General features: G+C 59.0%; 1 protein-coding gene and 1 long non-coding RNA gene across 3 annotated transcripts in view; one reads left to right on the forward strand and one right to left on the reverse strand.

The window, feature by feature from the left end:
* The window catches only part of LOC311513937, a 32,051-nt gene extending 26,234 nt beyond the window's left edge, over nucleotides 1-5,817 (forward strand). Inside the window, exon 3 of the long non-coding RNA XR_014709800.1 lies at nucleotides 5,749-5,817. This is a non-coding gene — a long non-coding RNA (uncharacterized lncRNA). The remainder of the gene's footprint in view (nucleotides 1-5,748) is intronic.
* Nucleotides 1-16,362, reverse strand: part of LOC311513935 (uncharacterized protein) — a 29,460-nt gene that overhangs the window by 2,189 nt on the left and 10,909 nt on the right. Inside the window, exons 1-8 of one of the 2 annotated variants that reach the window (XM_084616138.1) lie at nucleotides 11,512-13,426; nucleotides 6,930-8,774; nucleotides 5,870-6,067; nucleotides 4,080-4,195; nucleotides 3,734-3,792; nucleotides 3,185-3,333; nucleotides 2,664-2,732; nucleotides 2,389-2,551 (exon numbers count right to left, since the gene is read on the reverse strand). In XM_084616138.1, coding sequence (XP_084472264.1) covers nucleotides 2,389-2,551; nucleotides 2,664-2,732; nucleotides 3,185-3,333; nucleotides 3,734-3,792; nucleotides 4,080-4,195; nucleotides 5,870-6,067; nucleotides 6,930-8,774; nucleotides 11,512-11,581 — 2,669 coding nt within the window. In that variant the 5' untranslated portion in view covers nucleotides 11,582-13,426. Of the gene's footprint in view, nucleotides 1-2,388; nucleotides 2,552-2,663; nucleotides 2,733-3,184; nucleotides 3,334-3,733; nucleotides 3,793-4,079; nucleotides 4,196-5,869; nucleotides 6,068-6,929; nucleotides 8,775-11,511; nucleotides 13,427-16,362 lie in introns of those variants that run through there. The other variant, XM_084616139.1, reaches the window with a different exon arrangement.

Here is a 16,362-nt window from a genome sequence, read left to right on the forward strand (position 1 = left end):
AGGGTCAGAGTCGGGGTTAAGGTCAGGGTTGGGGTTAGAGTTAGAGGTCAGGGTTAGGGGTTAGGATTGGAGGTCAGGGGTTAGGGTTCGAGGTCAGAGTCAGGGTAAGGGGTCAGGGGTTAGGATTAGAGGCCGGGGGTTAGGGTAAGGGGTCAGGGGTTAGGATTAGAGGCCGGGGGTTAGGGTTCGAGGTCAGGGGTTAGGGTTGGAGGCCAGGGTCGGAGTTGGGGTTAGGGTCAGGGGTAAGGGGTTAGGGTTCGAGGTCAGGGTCAGAGTCGGGGTTAAGGTCAGGGTTGGGGTTAGAGTTAGAGGTCAGGGTTAGGGGTTAGGATTGGAGGTCAGGGGTTAGGGTTCGAGGTCAGAGTCAGGGTAAGGGGTCAGGGGTTAGGATTAGAGGCTGGGGGTTAGGGTTGGAGGTCAGGGGTTAGGGTTCGAGGCCAGGGTCGGAGTCGGGGTTAGGATCAGGGGTAAGGGGTTGGGGGTTAGGGTTCGAGGTCAGGGTCAGAGTCGGGGTTAAGGTCAGGGTTGGGGTTAGAGTTAGGGGTCAGGGGTTAGGGTTCGAGGTCAGGGGTTAGGGTTCGAGGCCAGGGTCGGAGTTGGGGTTAGAGTCAGGGGTTGGGGGTTAGGGTTCAAAGTCAGGGTCAGAGTTGGGGTTAAGGTCAGGGTTGGGGTTAGAGTTAGGGGTCAGGGGTTAGGGTTCAAGGCCAGGGTCGGGGGTTAGGGTTCGAGGCCAGGGTCGGGGGTTAGGGTTCGAGGCCAGGGTCAGAGTCGGGGTTAGGAGCAGAGTCGGGGTTGAGGCCAGAGTCAGGGTTCAAGGTCAGGGGTTAGGGTTCGAGGCCAGGGTCAGAGTCGGGGTTAGGAGCAGAGTCGGGGTTGAGGCCAGAGTCAGGGTTCAAGGTCAGGGGTTAGGGTTCAAGGCCAGGGTCGGGGGTTAGGGTTCGAGGCCAGGGTCAGGGGTTAGGGTTCGAGGCCAGGGTCAGAGTCGGGGTTAGGAGCAGAGTCGGGGTTGAGGCCAGAGTCAGGGTTCAAGGTCAGGGGTTAGGGTTCAAGGCCAGGGTCGGGGGTTAGGGTTCGAGGCCAGGGTCAGAGTTGGGGTTAAGGTCAGGGTTGGGGTTAGAGTTAGGGGTCAGGGGTTAGGGTTCAAGGCCAGGGTCGGGGGTTAGGGTTCGAGGCCAGGGTCAGAGTCGGGGTTAAGGTCAGGGTTGGGGTTAGAGTTAGAGGTCAGGGTCAGGGGTTAGGGTTGGAGGTCAGGGGTTAGGGTTCGAGGTCAGAGTCAGGGTAAGGGGTCAGGGGTTAGGATTAGAGGCCGGGGGTTAGGGTTGGAGGTCAGGGGTTAGGGTTGGAGGCCAGGGTCGGAGTCAGGGTTAGGGTCAGGGGTAAGGGGTCGGGGGTTAGGGGCAGGGATCAGGACATAGGCAGGCTTGGAAGGATGCGAGTTTTCAATCGGTCAAGGCCCGTTTCACGGGCCCCCTGCGACGTTCCCCTAGACACGGTGCAGACGGGCCAAGCCCGCAGGACGCCGGCCGAGGGTCGAGGCGATAAGGCCGGGGGCCGTGTGGCTTTTGACCAGCTGTGACCCTGACAGTGGGTGGTTTTTGACGGCTCTGCACCTCAGCGTCTATTCTCATTAAAACAGTGGCTTTGTCACCCTGCCGTGGTCTGATCCCCGAAATTTCAGGGATTCAATTCCAAGGCCGGACGGGACCATTATGATCCTCTGGCCTAGGATGGCCGGACATCCCGATATTAGGGGCTTTGTCTTATATGGGCAACCATCCCTGCTCCCCTGAAAAAACATGTCCCGAATTTTCACACTTGCTGTCTGGTCACCCTAATTTAGTCACCCCCCCACCCCCGTATCACACGGGCCAGAGACCTGCCCCCCAAATAATCCCTGCAGCAGATCTGTTAGAAACAGCCGGTCTTGGAGACTCCAGCCTGTCCCCGGGGAGAAATTGTTCCCGTGGTTAATAACCCTCCCGGTTGGAAATTTGGTGTCTTATTTCTAGCCTGAATTTGTCAAGCTTCAGCCTCCAGCGGTAGGGAGGGACCGGGCTATAGACCTCTGTTTGCTAGCGACCGAGAGCCCGTGAACGGATCCAAACAGAAAGAGAAAACGCTTACAAAGAGACATGGCTTGCCGCTGTCAACCTTGTACGTTTGGCCAGGCCTAGGTATGGAGCAAGGGTCGGGGAGGGTCCCCTCTGAGAGGGGAATGGGGGTTAGGGCACAGGGCCAGGGTGGGGAAGTCACCTCCCAAGGAAGGATACAGGTTGGGGTCATGGATAGGGCACAGGGCCGTGAAGGGGGAGTTCTCCAGCCAGGGCGGGACCCAGGCTGTGTGTGTCATTTCCCCGCTGTACGTGGGGGTGGGTGGGTGACACTTACCGGCAGTGGGCGCCGGCACGGGACACCCGGCACTGCCCTGCGTTGCAGCCGAGGGCGCCCGGCGCCCCCCCGGTGCACAGGGAGGTGCAAGTGAAGCCGTCGGGCGTCGGGTGGGGGAAGAAGTGGGCGCTGAATTCGGGGGGCAGCGTCTGCCTGCAGATCTCTGGGGAGGGGAGAGGGGGGCCGGTGAGAGACCCGCTGGTGAGAGACCCGCCGGCCCCACCCCAGTTCTGGGGGTGCGACACCCCACAAGGGAGCGGGGTGGGGGGGCTCACCTGCACCGTTGAACTCTGCTGTCGTCCGGCTGGTCACCTCGGTGGAGGAAGGATTGAAACACAGAGCGCCTGCGGCCGGAGAGAGATGCCCTGGGTGCCCGGCCGCTGGGGACGTCCCGGGCAGCGAGGGGGCAAACTGCCCCCCTCCCGGCTTTGCCAGAGCGTCCGTCTGCCCGTCCTGCCCCGATACGCCCCGCTGTCCGTCCAGCTGCCCAGCCGCCCAGCCACCCCCTCCCCAGATACGTTCCTCTGGCCGTCCATCCGCCCCCACCATCCTCCCTCCCCAAATATCCTCCCTCCCTCCCTCGCTCCCTCCCCAGATATGTCCCTCTGTCCGTCCATCCGCCTAGCCACCCCCTTCCATCCCCCCTCCTCCGATACATCCCTCTGGCCGTCCATCCGCCCCCGCCATCCTCCCTCCCCAATCAGTGCCACGCTGGTGCGGTCCGAAGCGTTGCCCCACCCAGGACAGGAGGGGGTCCCCTGCCCAGGCTCCCCCCACCCCACCGCTGGGGACTCACGCGAGTTGCTGGTGCAGACGACCTGGTTGCGGGCTGCCAGCCTGATCTCTTCCGCCAGCCGCCAGGGCAGGTCCTCCAGCGTGGCGTTGAGCCGGGCGGTGACTGGGACGGCCAGGGCCACCCTATGGGCCACCACGACACTGCCCGGCCTGGGGGAGCAAACGCCCGGGGCCCCGTCAGCCTGTGCCCACCTCCCCTGCCCCGCCTGTGGGGACCTGCCAGGAGAGAGTCTCGGGGGACCCGGGGGCTGCTCCCGCGGCGGGGGGGTCCCCCCATCCCCGGCCCGGGTCAGCCTCTGCCACCACCCTGCATGTGGTGCAGCCGGGATAGCAAGGGAGCAGCACACACGTGTGCAAGGACACACACACATCCCTCCCTCTCTGAGCCAGCAGCCCGCTACCCCCTCCCTCTGAGGTTTTTTTCGACATGTTGGTGCTGGCGGGGGGTGAGGGGGACGGGACCTCAGCAGGAACATCTGCCACCCACCTAGGGGCGCCAGCGATCGCGGCCCGCGAGTGGTGCCGGGGGTCCCAGGTTTCTGACACTCACGTGAGCTCCAGGATCTCCAGGTCCTGAAAGCCCGGGATCTGGCTATAAACCGGCTTGATCTGGAAGGAAGGGAAAAGGGACATGTGTCACCGGCCAGGACTGCCCTGGCCCACGCTCACCGAGCTGGGGTGGGGGGAGCCCAGTGCCCGCAGCTCGGCCCTCACCAGCAAACCAGCGCTGGGAATCCCCCCGTCCCCGACTCAGGTCCATTCGTCCCCATTATACAGCTGAGAAAACAGAGGCAGAGCATGGCTCTGGCCCCAGCCGGAGGCCTCTCACCCTGACAGCCCCCCCACCCCCCCCGTGGGGGTTTCCCTCTCATCCCGGTTTCTCCCCCGGGGCTCACCTGCTGTGTGAACAAGCTGTTGAACCCTCGCCAGGCCGGAGAGGAGGCGTTCGCCAGGGCAGCGGTGAACTTGCGGTTAGTCACCTGCAGCGTCACGGCCATTGTCACGTTCACCTCTTGGCAGGGGAGAGACCAGAGACCCCAGTGAGAACCCCCAGGAGCCAGGCGCCCACTTTGCACCCTGTGGGACCGGGACCCCCCACTACAGAAGGGATGTGGACAAATGGGAGAGGGTCCAGCGGAGGGCAACAAAAATGATGAGGGGGCTGGAACGCATGAGTTATGAGGAGAGGCTGAGGGAACTGGGATTGTTTGGTCTGTGGAAGAGAAGAATGAGGGGGGGATTTGATAGCTGCTTTCAACTACCTGAAAGGGGGTTCCAAAGGGGATGGATCTAGACTGTTCTCAGTGGTGGCAGATGACAGAACAAGGAGCAATGGTCTCACGTTGCAGTGGGGAAGGTCTAGGCTGGATATTAGGAAACACTATTTCACTAGGAGGGTGATGAAGCACTGGAATGGGTCACCTAGGGAGGTGGTGGAATCTCCTTCCTTAGAAGTTTTTAAGGTCAGGTTTGACAAAGCCCTGGCTGGGATGATTTAGTTGGGATTGGTCCTGCTTTGAGCAGGATACCTGATACTAGATACCTCCTGAGGTCCCTTCCAACCCTCATCTTCTATGAGTCTATAATCCCATAGGCTGGTCGGGCTGGCGTCTCCATCACGGGCGATGGTTAAGTCACGGTGGGAGGCTTTTCTGACCTCTAGGCTCTGGGAATTACTCAGGGGCTGGGCACTATGGGGCTCACAGCTGCTCCCTCCGGCCTTGGGGTCTAGGGAAACCAGCCCCGGGCGTAACTGGAGCATCCGGGGTCCTGCCTGCAGCGGGAAGTCGGTGACTGGGGGGCTCCACCCTGAACTGGACGGAGCAGAAGGGCCCTGGGGTGACTTGAAATATCACTGACATTTCACAGCCACCTGAAGTCTTTCTTGTCTGACCTTCTTGGGTGAGGGGGTGGGGATGTTTTTTCTCTTTGTTTTGTGGGTTTTCGTTTTGATTTTTTTGGTTCAAAAATTGGAACTTCTGGAGACAAGTGTTTTGAGTTTGGAAAACCAAAACTGGCCCTATTGGAAAACGTTTTCCCGCTGCGTGGTTAAAAACAAACAAAAAAAACCAAACAAACCAACCATCGACCCCGGCACTGGGGATTGCGGGGGGAGCGGGGAGGCCTGAATATGAAACACAAATGAAACGTACGTGGCAACTTCGTGGAAAATGGGGAATTTGGGGAGGAGGGGGAATCAAAACGTTCCTGTGAATTATTTTTGTTTCCAGAAAAAAAGCCCTTTTTGGGGCCAAGGAAAACATTGGTTTTATGAAGGAGCCAATGGGGGCCCTGAATTGGGAGGGGGGGGTCCCAGCTATTATAAGCAGTTACCTGTCTACCTACTCACCCTCCATGCTGTCCCCATCCTTAGCAGACCAGGAATTAAACTGGTTTATCCAACACAGACAGGCCTGGGGTGACCAGAGCACAAGTGTGCGAAATCGGGGGAAAAAGGGGATTAGTTGTGTGTATAAGACAAAGCTTCTAATAATGGGATGGTCCCGGTAATATCAGGACGTCTGGTCACCCTAGGATCCAGGGACCAAACCTTTATTTTCGCAGGTGGGGGAGGACGGGCCTGGCTCGTGGCCTGGCTGGGATGCTCCAGTCTGGACTTCACTGGGCGCTCAGAGGGTGCGGAGCCGGGCCAGTTTAATCTGGATACAGAGGCAGACCTTCCTACCGACTTCGAGTGTGATGGTGCCCACGGCGAATTCGCATTCCAGCCCGTGGAAGAAGCGGGGGCATTTGCATTCTGCCCCGGTCCAGACCCCCCCGTTCTGGCAGAACCTGGTGTCCGGTAACTCACAGCGGGGGCCGAAGTAGCCAGCCGGGCAAAGGCACTCGGTGCCATTTGGCGTGCCACCATTCTGGCAGGGCGCTGAAAGAGACAAGCCATCATCCAGCAGCTCAGCGCCAGGTGGGACAGGGGCTGCACCTGACCACCCCAGCGCCCCCTCCCAGCACCCCCAGCCACAGATAGCAAAGCACCGTACGGAGGCTGGTCACCGTCATTAGCACTGGTACACGGGGGAGAGAACAGAGAAAGGAAGAGGCCTTCCACCAAGAGACCATGCTAAAGCTGGGGAGAGAAGTAGGAGTCCTGGCTCCCAGCCCCCCCCTGCTCTAACCCACCAGCCCCCACTGCCCTCCCAGAGCCGGGGAGAGAACCCAGAAGTCCTGGCTCCCAGCCCCCTGCTCTAACCACCAGCCCCCACTGCCCTCCCAGAGCCGGGGAGAGAACCCAGGAGTCCTGGCTCCGAGCCCCCCCCGGCTCTAACCCACCAGCCCCCACTGCCCTCCCAGAGCCGGGGAGAGAACCCAGGAGTCCTGGCTCCGAGCCCCCCCCGGCTCTAACCCACCAGCCCCCACTGCCCTCCCAGAGCTGGGGAGAGAACCCAGGAGTCCTGGCTCCCAGTCCCCCCCCGCTCTAACCCACCAGCCCCCACTGCCCTCCCAGAGCTGGGGAGAGAACCCAGGAGTCCTGGCTCCCAGTCCCCCTGCTCTCACCCACCAGCCCCCACCTCCTCCCAGAGCCAGGGAGAGAACCCAGGAATTCTGACAGGAGTTAGGATTTACACCACAGAGGAGTCACTCTGATGTCACTCCAATCTGAATCTGCCCTGGGGCATTTGTTCTTAATGCACAACATAAAAATACATGGTATAAACGTGTAAGAGCAAAGGGTCCATATATGGCTATACGGCTCATCACAACCTTCACCGTATGAGACAGTCACCCACCTGCTGTCGTGGTGCTCCAGGATAGGGTGGGCGAGGACACAACAGTGCTTGTGCTCGTAGTGGGAGTGGGGGTGGTATCAGTAAGGGGTGGAGTCTCAGGTGTAGCTGTGGAGGTGGCGGGTGGAGTTGTCGATGGTGTAGCGGTGGTGTTGGTGGGGGGTGTAGCGTCAGGTGTGGCTGTGGGGGTGGTGGTGATGTCAGTCAGGGGTGAAGCGTCAGGTGTTGTTGTTGGTGTCGTTGTGGAGATAGCTGAGGTGTTGGTGGCGAGTGTAGCGTCAGGTGTAGCTGTGGGGGTGGTGGTGATGTCAGTCAGGGGTGAAGCGTCAGGTGTTGTTGTTGGTGTCGTTGTGGAGATAGCTGAGGTGTTGGTGGCGAGTGTAGCGTCAGGTGTAGCTGTGGGGGTGGTGGTGATGTCAGTCAGGGGTGGAGTGTCAGGTGCAGCCATTGGTGTCGTTGTGGAGATAGCTGAGGTGTTGGTGGCGGGTGTAGTGTCAGGTGTAGCTGTGGTAGGTGAAGTTGGGATGGAAGCGGCAAGTGTACTGTTAGGTGTAGCGGTGGGGGTGTCAGTCAGGGCTGAAGTCTCAGGTGTAGCGGTGGGGGTAGCCAAGGTGGCGGTGGTGGGCACAGGGTCAGTTGTAGCTGTGGCGGGTGGAGTTGTCGATGGTGTAGTTGTGTTGGTGGCGAGTGTAGCGTTAGGTGTAACTGTGGTTGGTGTAGCTGGGATGGAGGCGGCGAGTGTACTGCTAGGTGTAGTGGTGATGGTATCAGTAAGGGATGGAGTGTCAGGTGTAGTTGTCGATGGTGTAGTGTTGTTGGTGGGTGTAGTATCAGGTGTAGCTGTGAAGGTGGCAGGTGGAGTTGTCAATGGTGTAGTTGTGTTGGTGGCAAGTGTACTGTTAGGTGTAGTGGTGATGGTATCAGTAAGGGGTGTAGCGGCAGGTGTAGCTGTGGGGGTGGTGGTGATGTCAGTCAGGGGTGAAGCGTCAGGTGTTGTTGTTGGTGTAGTTGTGGAGATAGCTGAGGTGTTGGTGGCGGGTGTAGTGTCAGGTGTAGCTGTGGTTGGTGTAGTTGGGATGGAGGCGGCGAGTGTACTGTTAGGTGTAGCGGTGATGGTGTCAGTAAGGGGTGAAGTCTCAGGTGTAGCGGTGGGGGTAGCCAAGGTGGCGGTGGTGGGCACAGGGTCAGTTGTAGCTGTGGCGGGTGTAGTTGTCGATGGTGTAGCGGTGGTGTTGGTGGCGGGTGTAGCGTCAGGTGTAGCTGTGGGGGTGGTGGTGATGTCAGTCAGGGGTGGAGCGTCAGGTGTTGTTGTTGGTGTAGTTTTGGGGGTAGCTGAAGTGGTGATGGGTGTAATACTGGGTGTAGCTGTGAGGATGCGGGTAGCAGCGGTTGTACTTGAGGTAGCGGTAGGGCTCGTGGCAGTGACGGGTGTCACGGTGGTTACAGCTGTGGCGGGTGTAGCCGTGGAGGTGGTGGTGATGGGTGTCACGGTCACGGCAGTGGTGGTGGGCGTAGCCGTGATTACGGAAGGGGCGGTGGCCGAGGCCCTGGGGCCGGCAGCCGGGATGGGTGTGGCCCGGGGGACGGGAGGCGGCCTGGCCGCAGCGGGGCTGCTGGCGGATCCCGTGAAGTCGCTGGTGTTGCGTCTCTGTCCCGGCGCCAGAGTCCTGCCCTCAGTCTCCTCATGCTTCGCTGGGTGCCGGGGGTTCCCGGCCCCTACTCTCACGTCGGGTGTGAGATCACCCCAAATGCCTGCTCTGGCACCCGTGGGCGCCCCGGCACCCCAGCCCCTGGCCGGTGCGTCTCCTCCTTCCTGCAGCGTTTCCCTCTCCGGTCGCCATGGGCGTCCTGCAGGAAGAACATTGTACGGGTGGGTTTGGGGCTCTCCTAGGCCAAGACCCGGGAGGTGGGGCCGGCCTGGGGCTCCAGGCTGGCCTCTTAGCCCCCTAGCTGAGCGGTAGCCAGTTTTGCAGCCTGGCAGGTCACTTTCCCCTCGGAGGAGAAACAGGTGATGCGGACCCGGGGCATGGAGATTTAGTTGGGGTTGGTCCTGCTTTGAGCAGGGGGTTGGACTAGATACCTCCTGAGGTCCCTTCCAACCCTGATATTCTGTGATTCTGTGATTTTCTTATTTCCGGGGCGCTGAATAATTGGAGCCGAAGGAGAGCCATCAGAACGACCCGGGGGCGGGGGGAAATTCTCAGCCCATGTGCGACCCGGAGCTCGGTCTGTCCAGCTCAATGCAGAGGACGAGCGGAGACGCGATCCCTGCGAGAGCTACGACAAAATCCCGCACAAATGGGGTGGGCTGCGGGGGGGGGGGGGGAAGAGGAGCCTCGTTAAACCACATCGAATGATGTGCGTGATGCCTTTGGGGGGCCGGTGTGGTCACCACTGCGTTTTGCTGGGGAATTGTTGGCGCTAGGAGGGTCAGGGAGAATAGATCAAAGGATTTCCGGGGGACAACGCGAGTGACGGGAGCAAACGACCCATCTCCGAGCCTGTCCTTTCCAAGCTGTGCCATGGGAGCCCCGTTTCCTGCTAAGGACCTGCTCCCGGGAACTCCAGGTCAAAGACCTACCGCAGCTCTGTGGCAACTTGTAACTGTTGGCAAGTTACTGGGCTCACGCAGGGGGAAGCGGGTGCAATCGTCTGACCTGGGCCAGACAGGCAAAATGTCCCCCAGTCCTGGATCCTGGCAGCAGAGGATTCACCGGCCCCCTCGCCCAGGGGGAGCGTGCAGAACAGGGCAGGGACAGAGAGATCCCCCCGCCCTCCGTCTTCCCCGCCCGCCCACGACACACGACCAAAACTTTCCCCCATTTCACAGCTTCAACCGCCACCCACCCCCTCCATCAAACTCTCTCTGGAGCGCGCCCGCCCCAGCGTCCGCTTCCTGGACACGATGATGGGCTTTAATAGTGGCATCTGACAGATGACCATCGCCAAGAGACCCCCAGATCGCCCCGCCTACCTTCCCAGACCCCGTCACTGCCCCGAACGCGCCAAGACACCGGTGACCTGCAGCCCGGCTCCCCGAGGGCGCAGAATCAGCTGCGAGGAGACAGTCCGGGGTACGCACCGTCACACACTCAATCCCACCTTCACCAAACAGGGCCACTCACCCGGAGAAGTAGATCGCAGCACAGAACGGGCCATCCACATACCCCAAGAGAAATAACCCCCCACCTCCGACTGCACACCCCTAGTGTCACCCACCGCCCAGACGGGGTGTCAAACAATTACAACCCAGACCCCGCCCTGGAAGAAATCTGTCCTGAACCCCCTCTTCTGGCCTTCGAACAACCCCGAGCCTCTCCAGGCTCATCATCAGGAGCAAGCTCCCCGCAGACCAGGACCCACTAACTCCAAGCGACACCAGCCCCTGCCAGAACAAGGGGCACAAAACCTGCAGCAGGCGATGATCAACCCCCCTTTCATTTCCAGATCTAGGGGTCCTACACCCACCTGGGGAACCCCCTCCAGGGTGCTAAATACCCCACCTGCAATGACATGGGGGGGAACCAGGCAATCGCCCCCAGGATTGAACACACGCAGGAAAACCATAAAAGACAAAACTGCCCCATCACCGGTGGGCGAACCCTTCTCACAAAGCAGGGAGCTGAAATTCATCACTTTGCCAGACACCAGAGACCAGGGACTCGAGAGACAAGATGGATGTGTGGCTTATTACAGCACTAACCCCTCTGTATTGTCCTATGACGGCTGCAGCATTAACAGGCCACTTCTCCTTGAATGGTCCCTTACAAAACATGCTAAACAATCGGTCCCACCTTGCATTTCGCTGTGGTGCTGGGAGTCCCTTTCCCAGGCCTGGAGCAGAGCTCTGTGTGAGCTCGAAAGCTCGTCTCTCTCCCCAACAGAAGTTGGTCCAATAAAAGCGATTACCTCCCCCATCTTGTCTCTCTCATATCCTGGGACTGACACGGCACCGACCACACGGCAAACTCCCAGCTTCTAGTAGTCAGAGGTTTCGGGTCGCCTTGAGCATGGGGTTGCGTCCCTGACCCTCTTGGCCATCTGCCATCGATGGTCTGATCCTCCGTGAACTTATCTATTTCTCTTCCGACCCCAGTTATGCTTTTGGCCATCACAATATCCGGTGGCAGGGAGTGCCACAGACGAGTTACGTGCTGGGCGAAAAATTACTCCCTCGTTTGTATGAAAACTTTCCACCCTCCCCCCCGCCCCCGGCAGCTCTCCTGGCCTCTGTTCCCTGGACCCCATCTCACGGGGACCCTAGAGGGGGCAGAGGGGTATCTGGATCTGGGATGGTAAACGACGAGGGGACCCAGAGGTCCCGCAGAGACCCCACAGCTGCATCCCCGGTGTGGGAACTTCCGGATAACTTAACGAACTGCATCCGATGGAGCGGGCCGTAGCCCACGAAAGCTTCTGCTCAAATAAATTTGTTCGTCTCTAAGGCGCCACAAGTCCTTCTGTTCTTTTTGCAGATACAGACTAACACGGCTGCGGCTCTGAAACTCAACGAACGCAGTAAACACCAGGTGCCCCTGAGACAGAAGCGGGGGCCGGCTGGTTTCTCACTACCTGCTCCACTCACCTCCTGGCCAGTGCGAAGAAGCCGAGCGGCCGAGGAAAAGGAGGAGGACGAGGGCCAGAAGTTTCTTCATCCTTTACCACGAGAGCCAGGGGAGCGATGCCCAGCGGCGCTGCCCTCTCCCGTCCCCGCGCCAATCCTCACCTGCCTGTGCCGGGAACCTTTGCCTTGCGCCTTGGCAAGCAATTAAGGGGAAATTGAGCCCTGCCGCCTTTCGCTTTCACGGGCCGAAGGGCGACGGAAGGGCAATAAACCAGCCTCCTGGATGCAGGACGGCTCCCCGCCGCACATGGGGCTAGAGATCACAGTGCCGGAGCCAGGCACTCCGCCCGCCCCGTCGGATTAGACGGGTACGCCGTGGTCCCTGCTAAAACCCTCCTCATCTCACTCTCTGGCCTTGATAGACGTGCCCTGGCTCTGCCCAGAGCCAGCCGAGCCTCCCGAGGCAAAAACGGGGTGTGTCTCTGACCCGCGGTCTCATTCCTTCGCAGCCTTCTTCCCGCAAGGAGCGACGCAGCTCATCCCTCGTCCCCCGGTGAAGGCTTCGGCGGCTTATCTGTACAGCCGACAAGGGCTCCTTTGTTACCTGACTTCCCCATCAAGCCGGCCAATGCAGATAGCGGTTTATTGCTCCGGGCACCGGCTGCCTGCGCCAATCAGCTGCACACCAGCTATCTGGAGAGGGCGGTGGATGTCACCCGTGCTGGCAAATGTACATCACTCCCCAAGGCCAACAGAGTGGCTGAACTTGGCAAAGTTTCAAGAGCCCTTTGAGGGTTCAGTCCCAGCCGGAGCTGCTGGGAAACAGGGTTTGCGGCCGCAGCAAATCCACGGCCACGCGCGTCCTTCTCCACCGAAACCAGCAGCGTCCCGTCGGAGGCACCCCTGCAAACCGGAACATGTCTCTGCTGGAGCCCCGGGGCAGGCGCCGTTTGGGTCCCATTCTCCTCTGCTGGCCAGGCTCCCCCCAGGCCACGCTACGTCTCCCACGGACGTCTCAGCCGGTGGGGCGACCCTGGTGTCACAGAGTCCCAGGGCCGAAGCTCCGGGGCTGCTCGGTATGAAGCCAGACAGGACTCTGGGCTGCCGTGACTCCCCTCGGGGCTCGCTGGCCAGAGCACCGGCTATGGCCATCCTGGGTCTGACCTCGGAGCATTCAGGCACCTGGATGGGACCCCTGGGGAAGCCAGAGGGGCCCTGCCCCCCAACTCCGCAGCCAGCCGGGTCTCCCGGTCAGCGAGTGACGCAGACGGGTCATTAGCCGCCGGGAACACGGCGCAGAACAGAGCTGGTTAGCAGCGGGAGCAGAGATCTGCAGCAACCACCCATCCTCCCCTGGCTCCCTACAGTGCCCCGAAGATCCCTGCCCCACATCTCCCCTGGCTGGGACCCACCTGAGCCCCTCCCCCAGAGTCCACCCCCGCAGCCGCTCCCCCTCTCAGCTGGCCTGGGTTCGCCCCCCCCATCCCGGGACCGCTCCAGACACCACCACTCTGGGAGCCGTTCCCAGCTGTCCAGCCCCCCGTGTGCCGCGCGCACCCCAGCGCCGGTCTCACCCACGGTCGGTTACAGCGCGATGGGCCGGGATGCTCGGTTCTCCCGTCGCCCAGCTGCGCCACCTCCCCGAGAGGCAGGAGAACTCCCCTGTCCCGTCCCCTGAGCGCTGTCTACACTAGGGTCAGATCGGTTTTAACGGCGCCACTCAGGGTTTTCACCCCTCTGAGTGAGGGGCGTTCTACCGACCCCACGTCCTAGTGGAGACCGGGCCGGGGAAGGGTTAGATTATCAGCCTGCATTGGTTTCACCCGTCATCTCCCGTCATCCGATATTGTCTGAGCCCCGCCCCCCCCCCGTTTGCCCCCACTGTAAAAACTTTGATCCATAAACATTGGGAAAAGTGTGAACCCCATAATTTTGCACCACTTTGAAAACAGATTAAAATTTTTTAAAAGTGCTTCACAATAAACATTGTTACAATCGAAATTATAAACAAAATTGAGTTCGGCCGAGCCTAATTATGGGGGGGCGGGGGGGGAAAGCATTTTCTCTCTCTCTCTGTCTATATTAGTTAACATTTTTGCCCAGGCCGGTTCAGAGACTCTGCCAGATTTTGTTCCAGGCTGTAAACACGTGTGGTTTGCCCTAGATGTGATTTACCCCAGTGAATGGGTCCGGCGTGAAACCCTGCTGCAGGCCCCAATCTGCAGGTAGAATGGTGTGAGCAGATTTACTCAGCACCCCTGCGGTAAAGCCGGAGCACGCCGGGTGGACAGCAGTGAAGAGCGACTCTGGATTTAGACAGTAACCGTGGGGTGTATCCGGAGTAGTTTTGCAATTCCCCCAAGGGGAACCCCTCCCCGTCTCAATCTGGTCTCAATCCGGAGTAAGCCCTGGAATGACTAAACCTACCAGTGAAATTCACTGTCACGGTCTCCTGCGGCCTTTGTCTTCCCGATCCCGAGAGATGCCCTGACCAGACCGGGCTGGAGAGCGGGACCCCGATGGCACGGCCGCCTTCCCCGACTCCAGCTGGCTCCCAGCCCCACCTGGGACGAGCCCGGGTCGGACTTTAACAATCGGAGCAGCAGGGGCCACTGCATCCTGTCCCAGCTCCTTGTGTCTCCAAAAGGACGGTTCGTACGTCTTCAGAGGCTGCCGGTTACAGGGGCTTTTCCTCCGAAGGCTCTGTCCAGGCACAGGGACCGGGGACAAGGGCCGGCGTCGTACCCAACGCTTTACTCAGGATTTGATGTTTCAAAGGCTTGACAAAGCCCTGGCTGGGATGATTTAGTTGGGGATTGGTCCCGCTTTGAGCAGGGGATTGGACTAGGTGACCTCCTGAGGTCCCTTCCAGCCCTGATCTTCTATGATTCTATGAAAGGCTCTGCCGGCTTTTCCCTCTTGTCTGTATCTTTAATACAAGGTGTACAGGGTTTTTAGTGGGGCGTTAGCCATAAGAACGGCCACACTGGGTCAGCCCAATGGCCCAGCTAGCCCAGTATCCGGTCTGCTGACAACGGCCGGCGCGCGGCTCTTCTGTAACCAACCCGTGTTTGACACTGGACAGTGACTGGGTTCCGCTAACCCCTTGGGCCCAGATCATACATCAGCATGAATACAGCCTTTCTGGGGTCCCAGCGTGGGGCGTAACGGGTTAAAACCCTCACATGCAGCAGCTCAGACCTGGGCAAACACGGAGCTCTTTTCAAAGTTAGTTTACAACAAACGTGTGATTTCAAAGTCTTGTTCGAGCTAGGCCTGCGAAGGGTTCAGCTTGGTTTGTGTTTGAAAGGAGAGGGGCTCACAATTGTTTTAAAGCTATTAATAGTCTTAAAAAAAATCTTTTCACACAGGCTTTGTTCTTGTTTCGTTTTCCTTGCTTTCCAAGGCATGAAAAAGTATTTGTAAGAGAGAACGGATGTGGTAAAAACCAAATGTTTTCTAACAGAGGTCGATCACATTGCTAAAGCAGACTTTGATGGAGCCACCAGCCCCGCTTGTTAATGAAACGCCAGCTTCATGCAGGGCTCCTGCTGCAAGAACTGTGAATTAAAGCTCAAACCACCAGAACCTACGTTCCCAGATTGCACGGCCAGAGGGACGGGGCCAGGTGACCATCTCGTCCGAACCCCCTGGACAACACAGCCCAGAGACCTGCCCCCACAAGTAATTCCCAGAGCAGAGCTTTACAGAAACAACCACCCCTGGATTTAAAAATTGTCACGGGTGGAGAATCCGCCCTGAGCCCTGGGAAACTGGTCCAATGGTTAGTGACGGTCACTGCTAAAGCTTGGTGCCGTATTTCCAGTCTGAATTTTTCTAGCTTCAACTTCCAGCCCTCGGACCGGGTTAGACCTGCCTCTGCTAGGCTGAAGGGCTGGTTATTAAATATTTGTCCCCCATGTAGCTGCTAATATTGACTGTGATCAAGTCACCCCTTCTTTGTGAAGCTCCTTGTGTCGAGCACGATCGGGCCTATTTTCCAATCCTTGAATCCTTCTCGGACCCCTCTCCAATTTATCCACATCCTTCTTGAATTGTGGGCACCAGGATTGGGCGCTGGATCCCAGCAGCGGTGGCAGCCGGGCCAGATACAGAGGGAAAAATCACCTCTCTGCCCCTACTTGAGATTCCCCTGTTTATATATCTGTCTTTTTGGTCACAGAGTCGCACTGGGAGCTCGTGTTCAGCTGATTACCCACCACGCCCCCCAAATCTGTTTCAGAGTCGCTGCTCCCCCGGGCCGGCCGGCGCGCGCGGTTCCTGGATCTGTACATTTACATTGAGCCGTATGAACACGCCTATTGGTGGCTTGCTCCCAGTTTACCCAGCGATCCAGATGCGTGCCCTGCCCCCCTTCCTTATTTCCCACTCCCCCCCTTTCTGGGTCATAGGCAAACTTTATTGGGGTGATTTTATGTTTCCTTCTGGCTCATCCTTCAAGAGCGCAGGGCCCAGAGCCGAGCCCTGTGGGATGCCACTTTACACACCCCTGCTCAGCCACGAGTCCCCACTCATAATTCTGTTTTGAGATCCCTCAGTGAGCCAGGTTTGAATCCAGTTCATGGGGGGCCCCGGTCATTTTATACTGTCTAAAGAAGCAGAGGATGCAGCAGAAACTTCTTGTCACTGTTTCGGTTTTTCAAATGTTGTTTTTCCCCCTGGTTGTTTTTGGTGTTGTTGTTACCGTGTGCGTGTTTGCCACGTTGTTGTCTCTGAGTGTGTTTGCAGTGTCTTTGCAATGCTGTTTCCTGTTCTGTTTCCGATATCAGTGGGGTTTGTTGTGGTTGTTCTGCGTGTGTCAGACAGCCCAGGGCCAGCCTTGCAGGTTGGTTCTCCGCGATGGGCTCAGCG

Source organism: Lepidochelys olivacea (assembly GCF_965140295.1).
Source record: "Lepidochelys olivacea isolate rLepOli2 genome assembly, chromosome: 28".
Lineage (NCBI taxonomy): Eukaryota > Metazoa > Chordata > Testudines > Cheloniidae > Lepidochelys > Lepidochelys olivacea.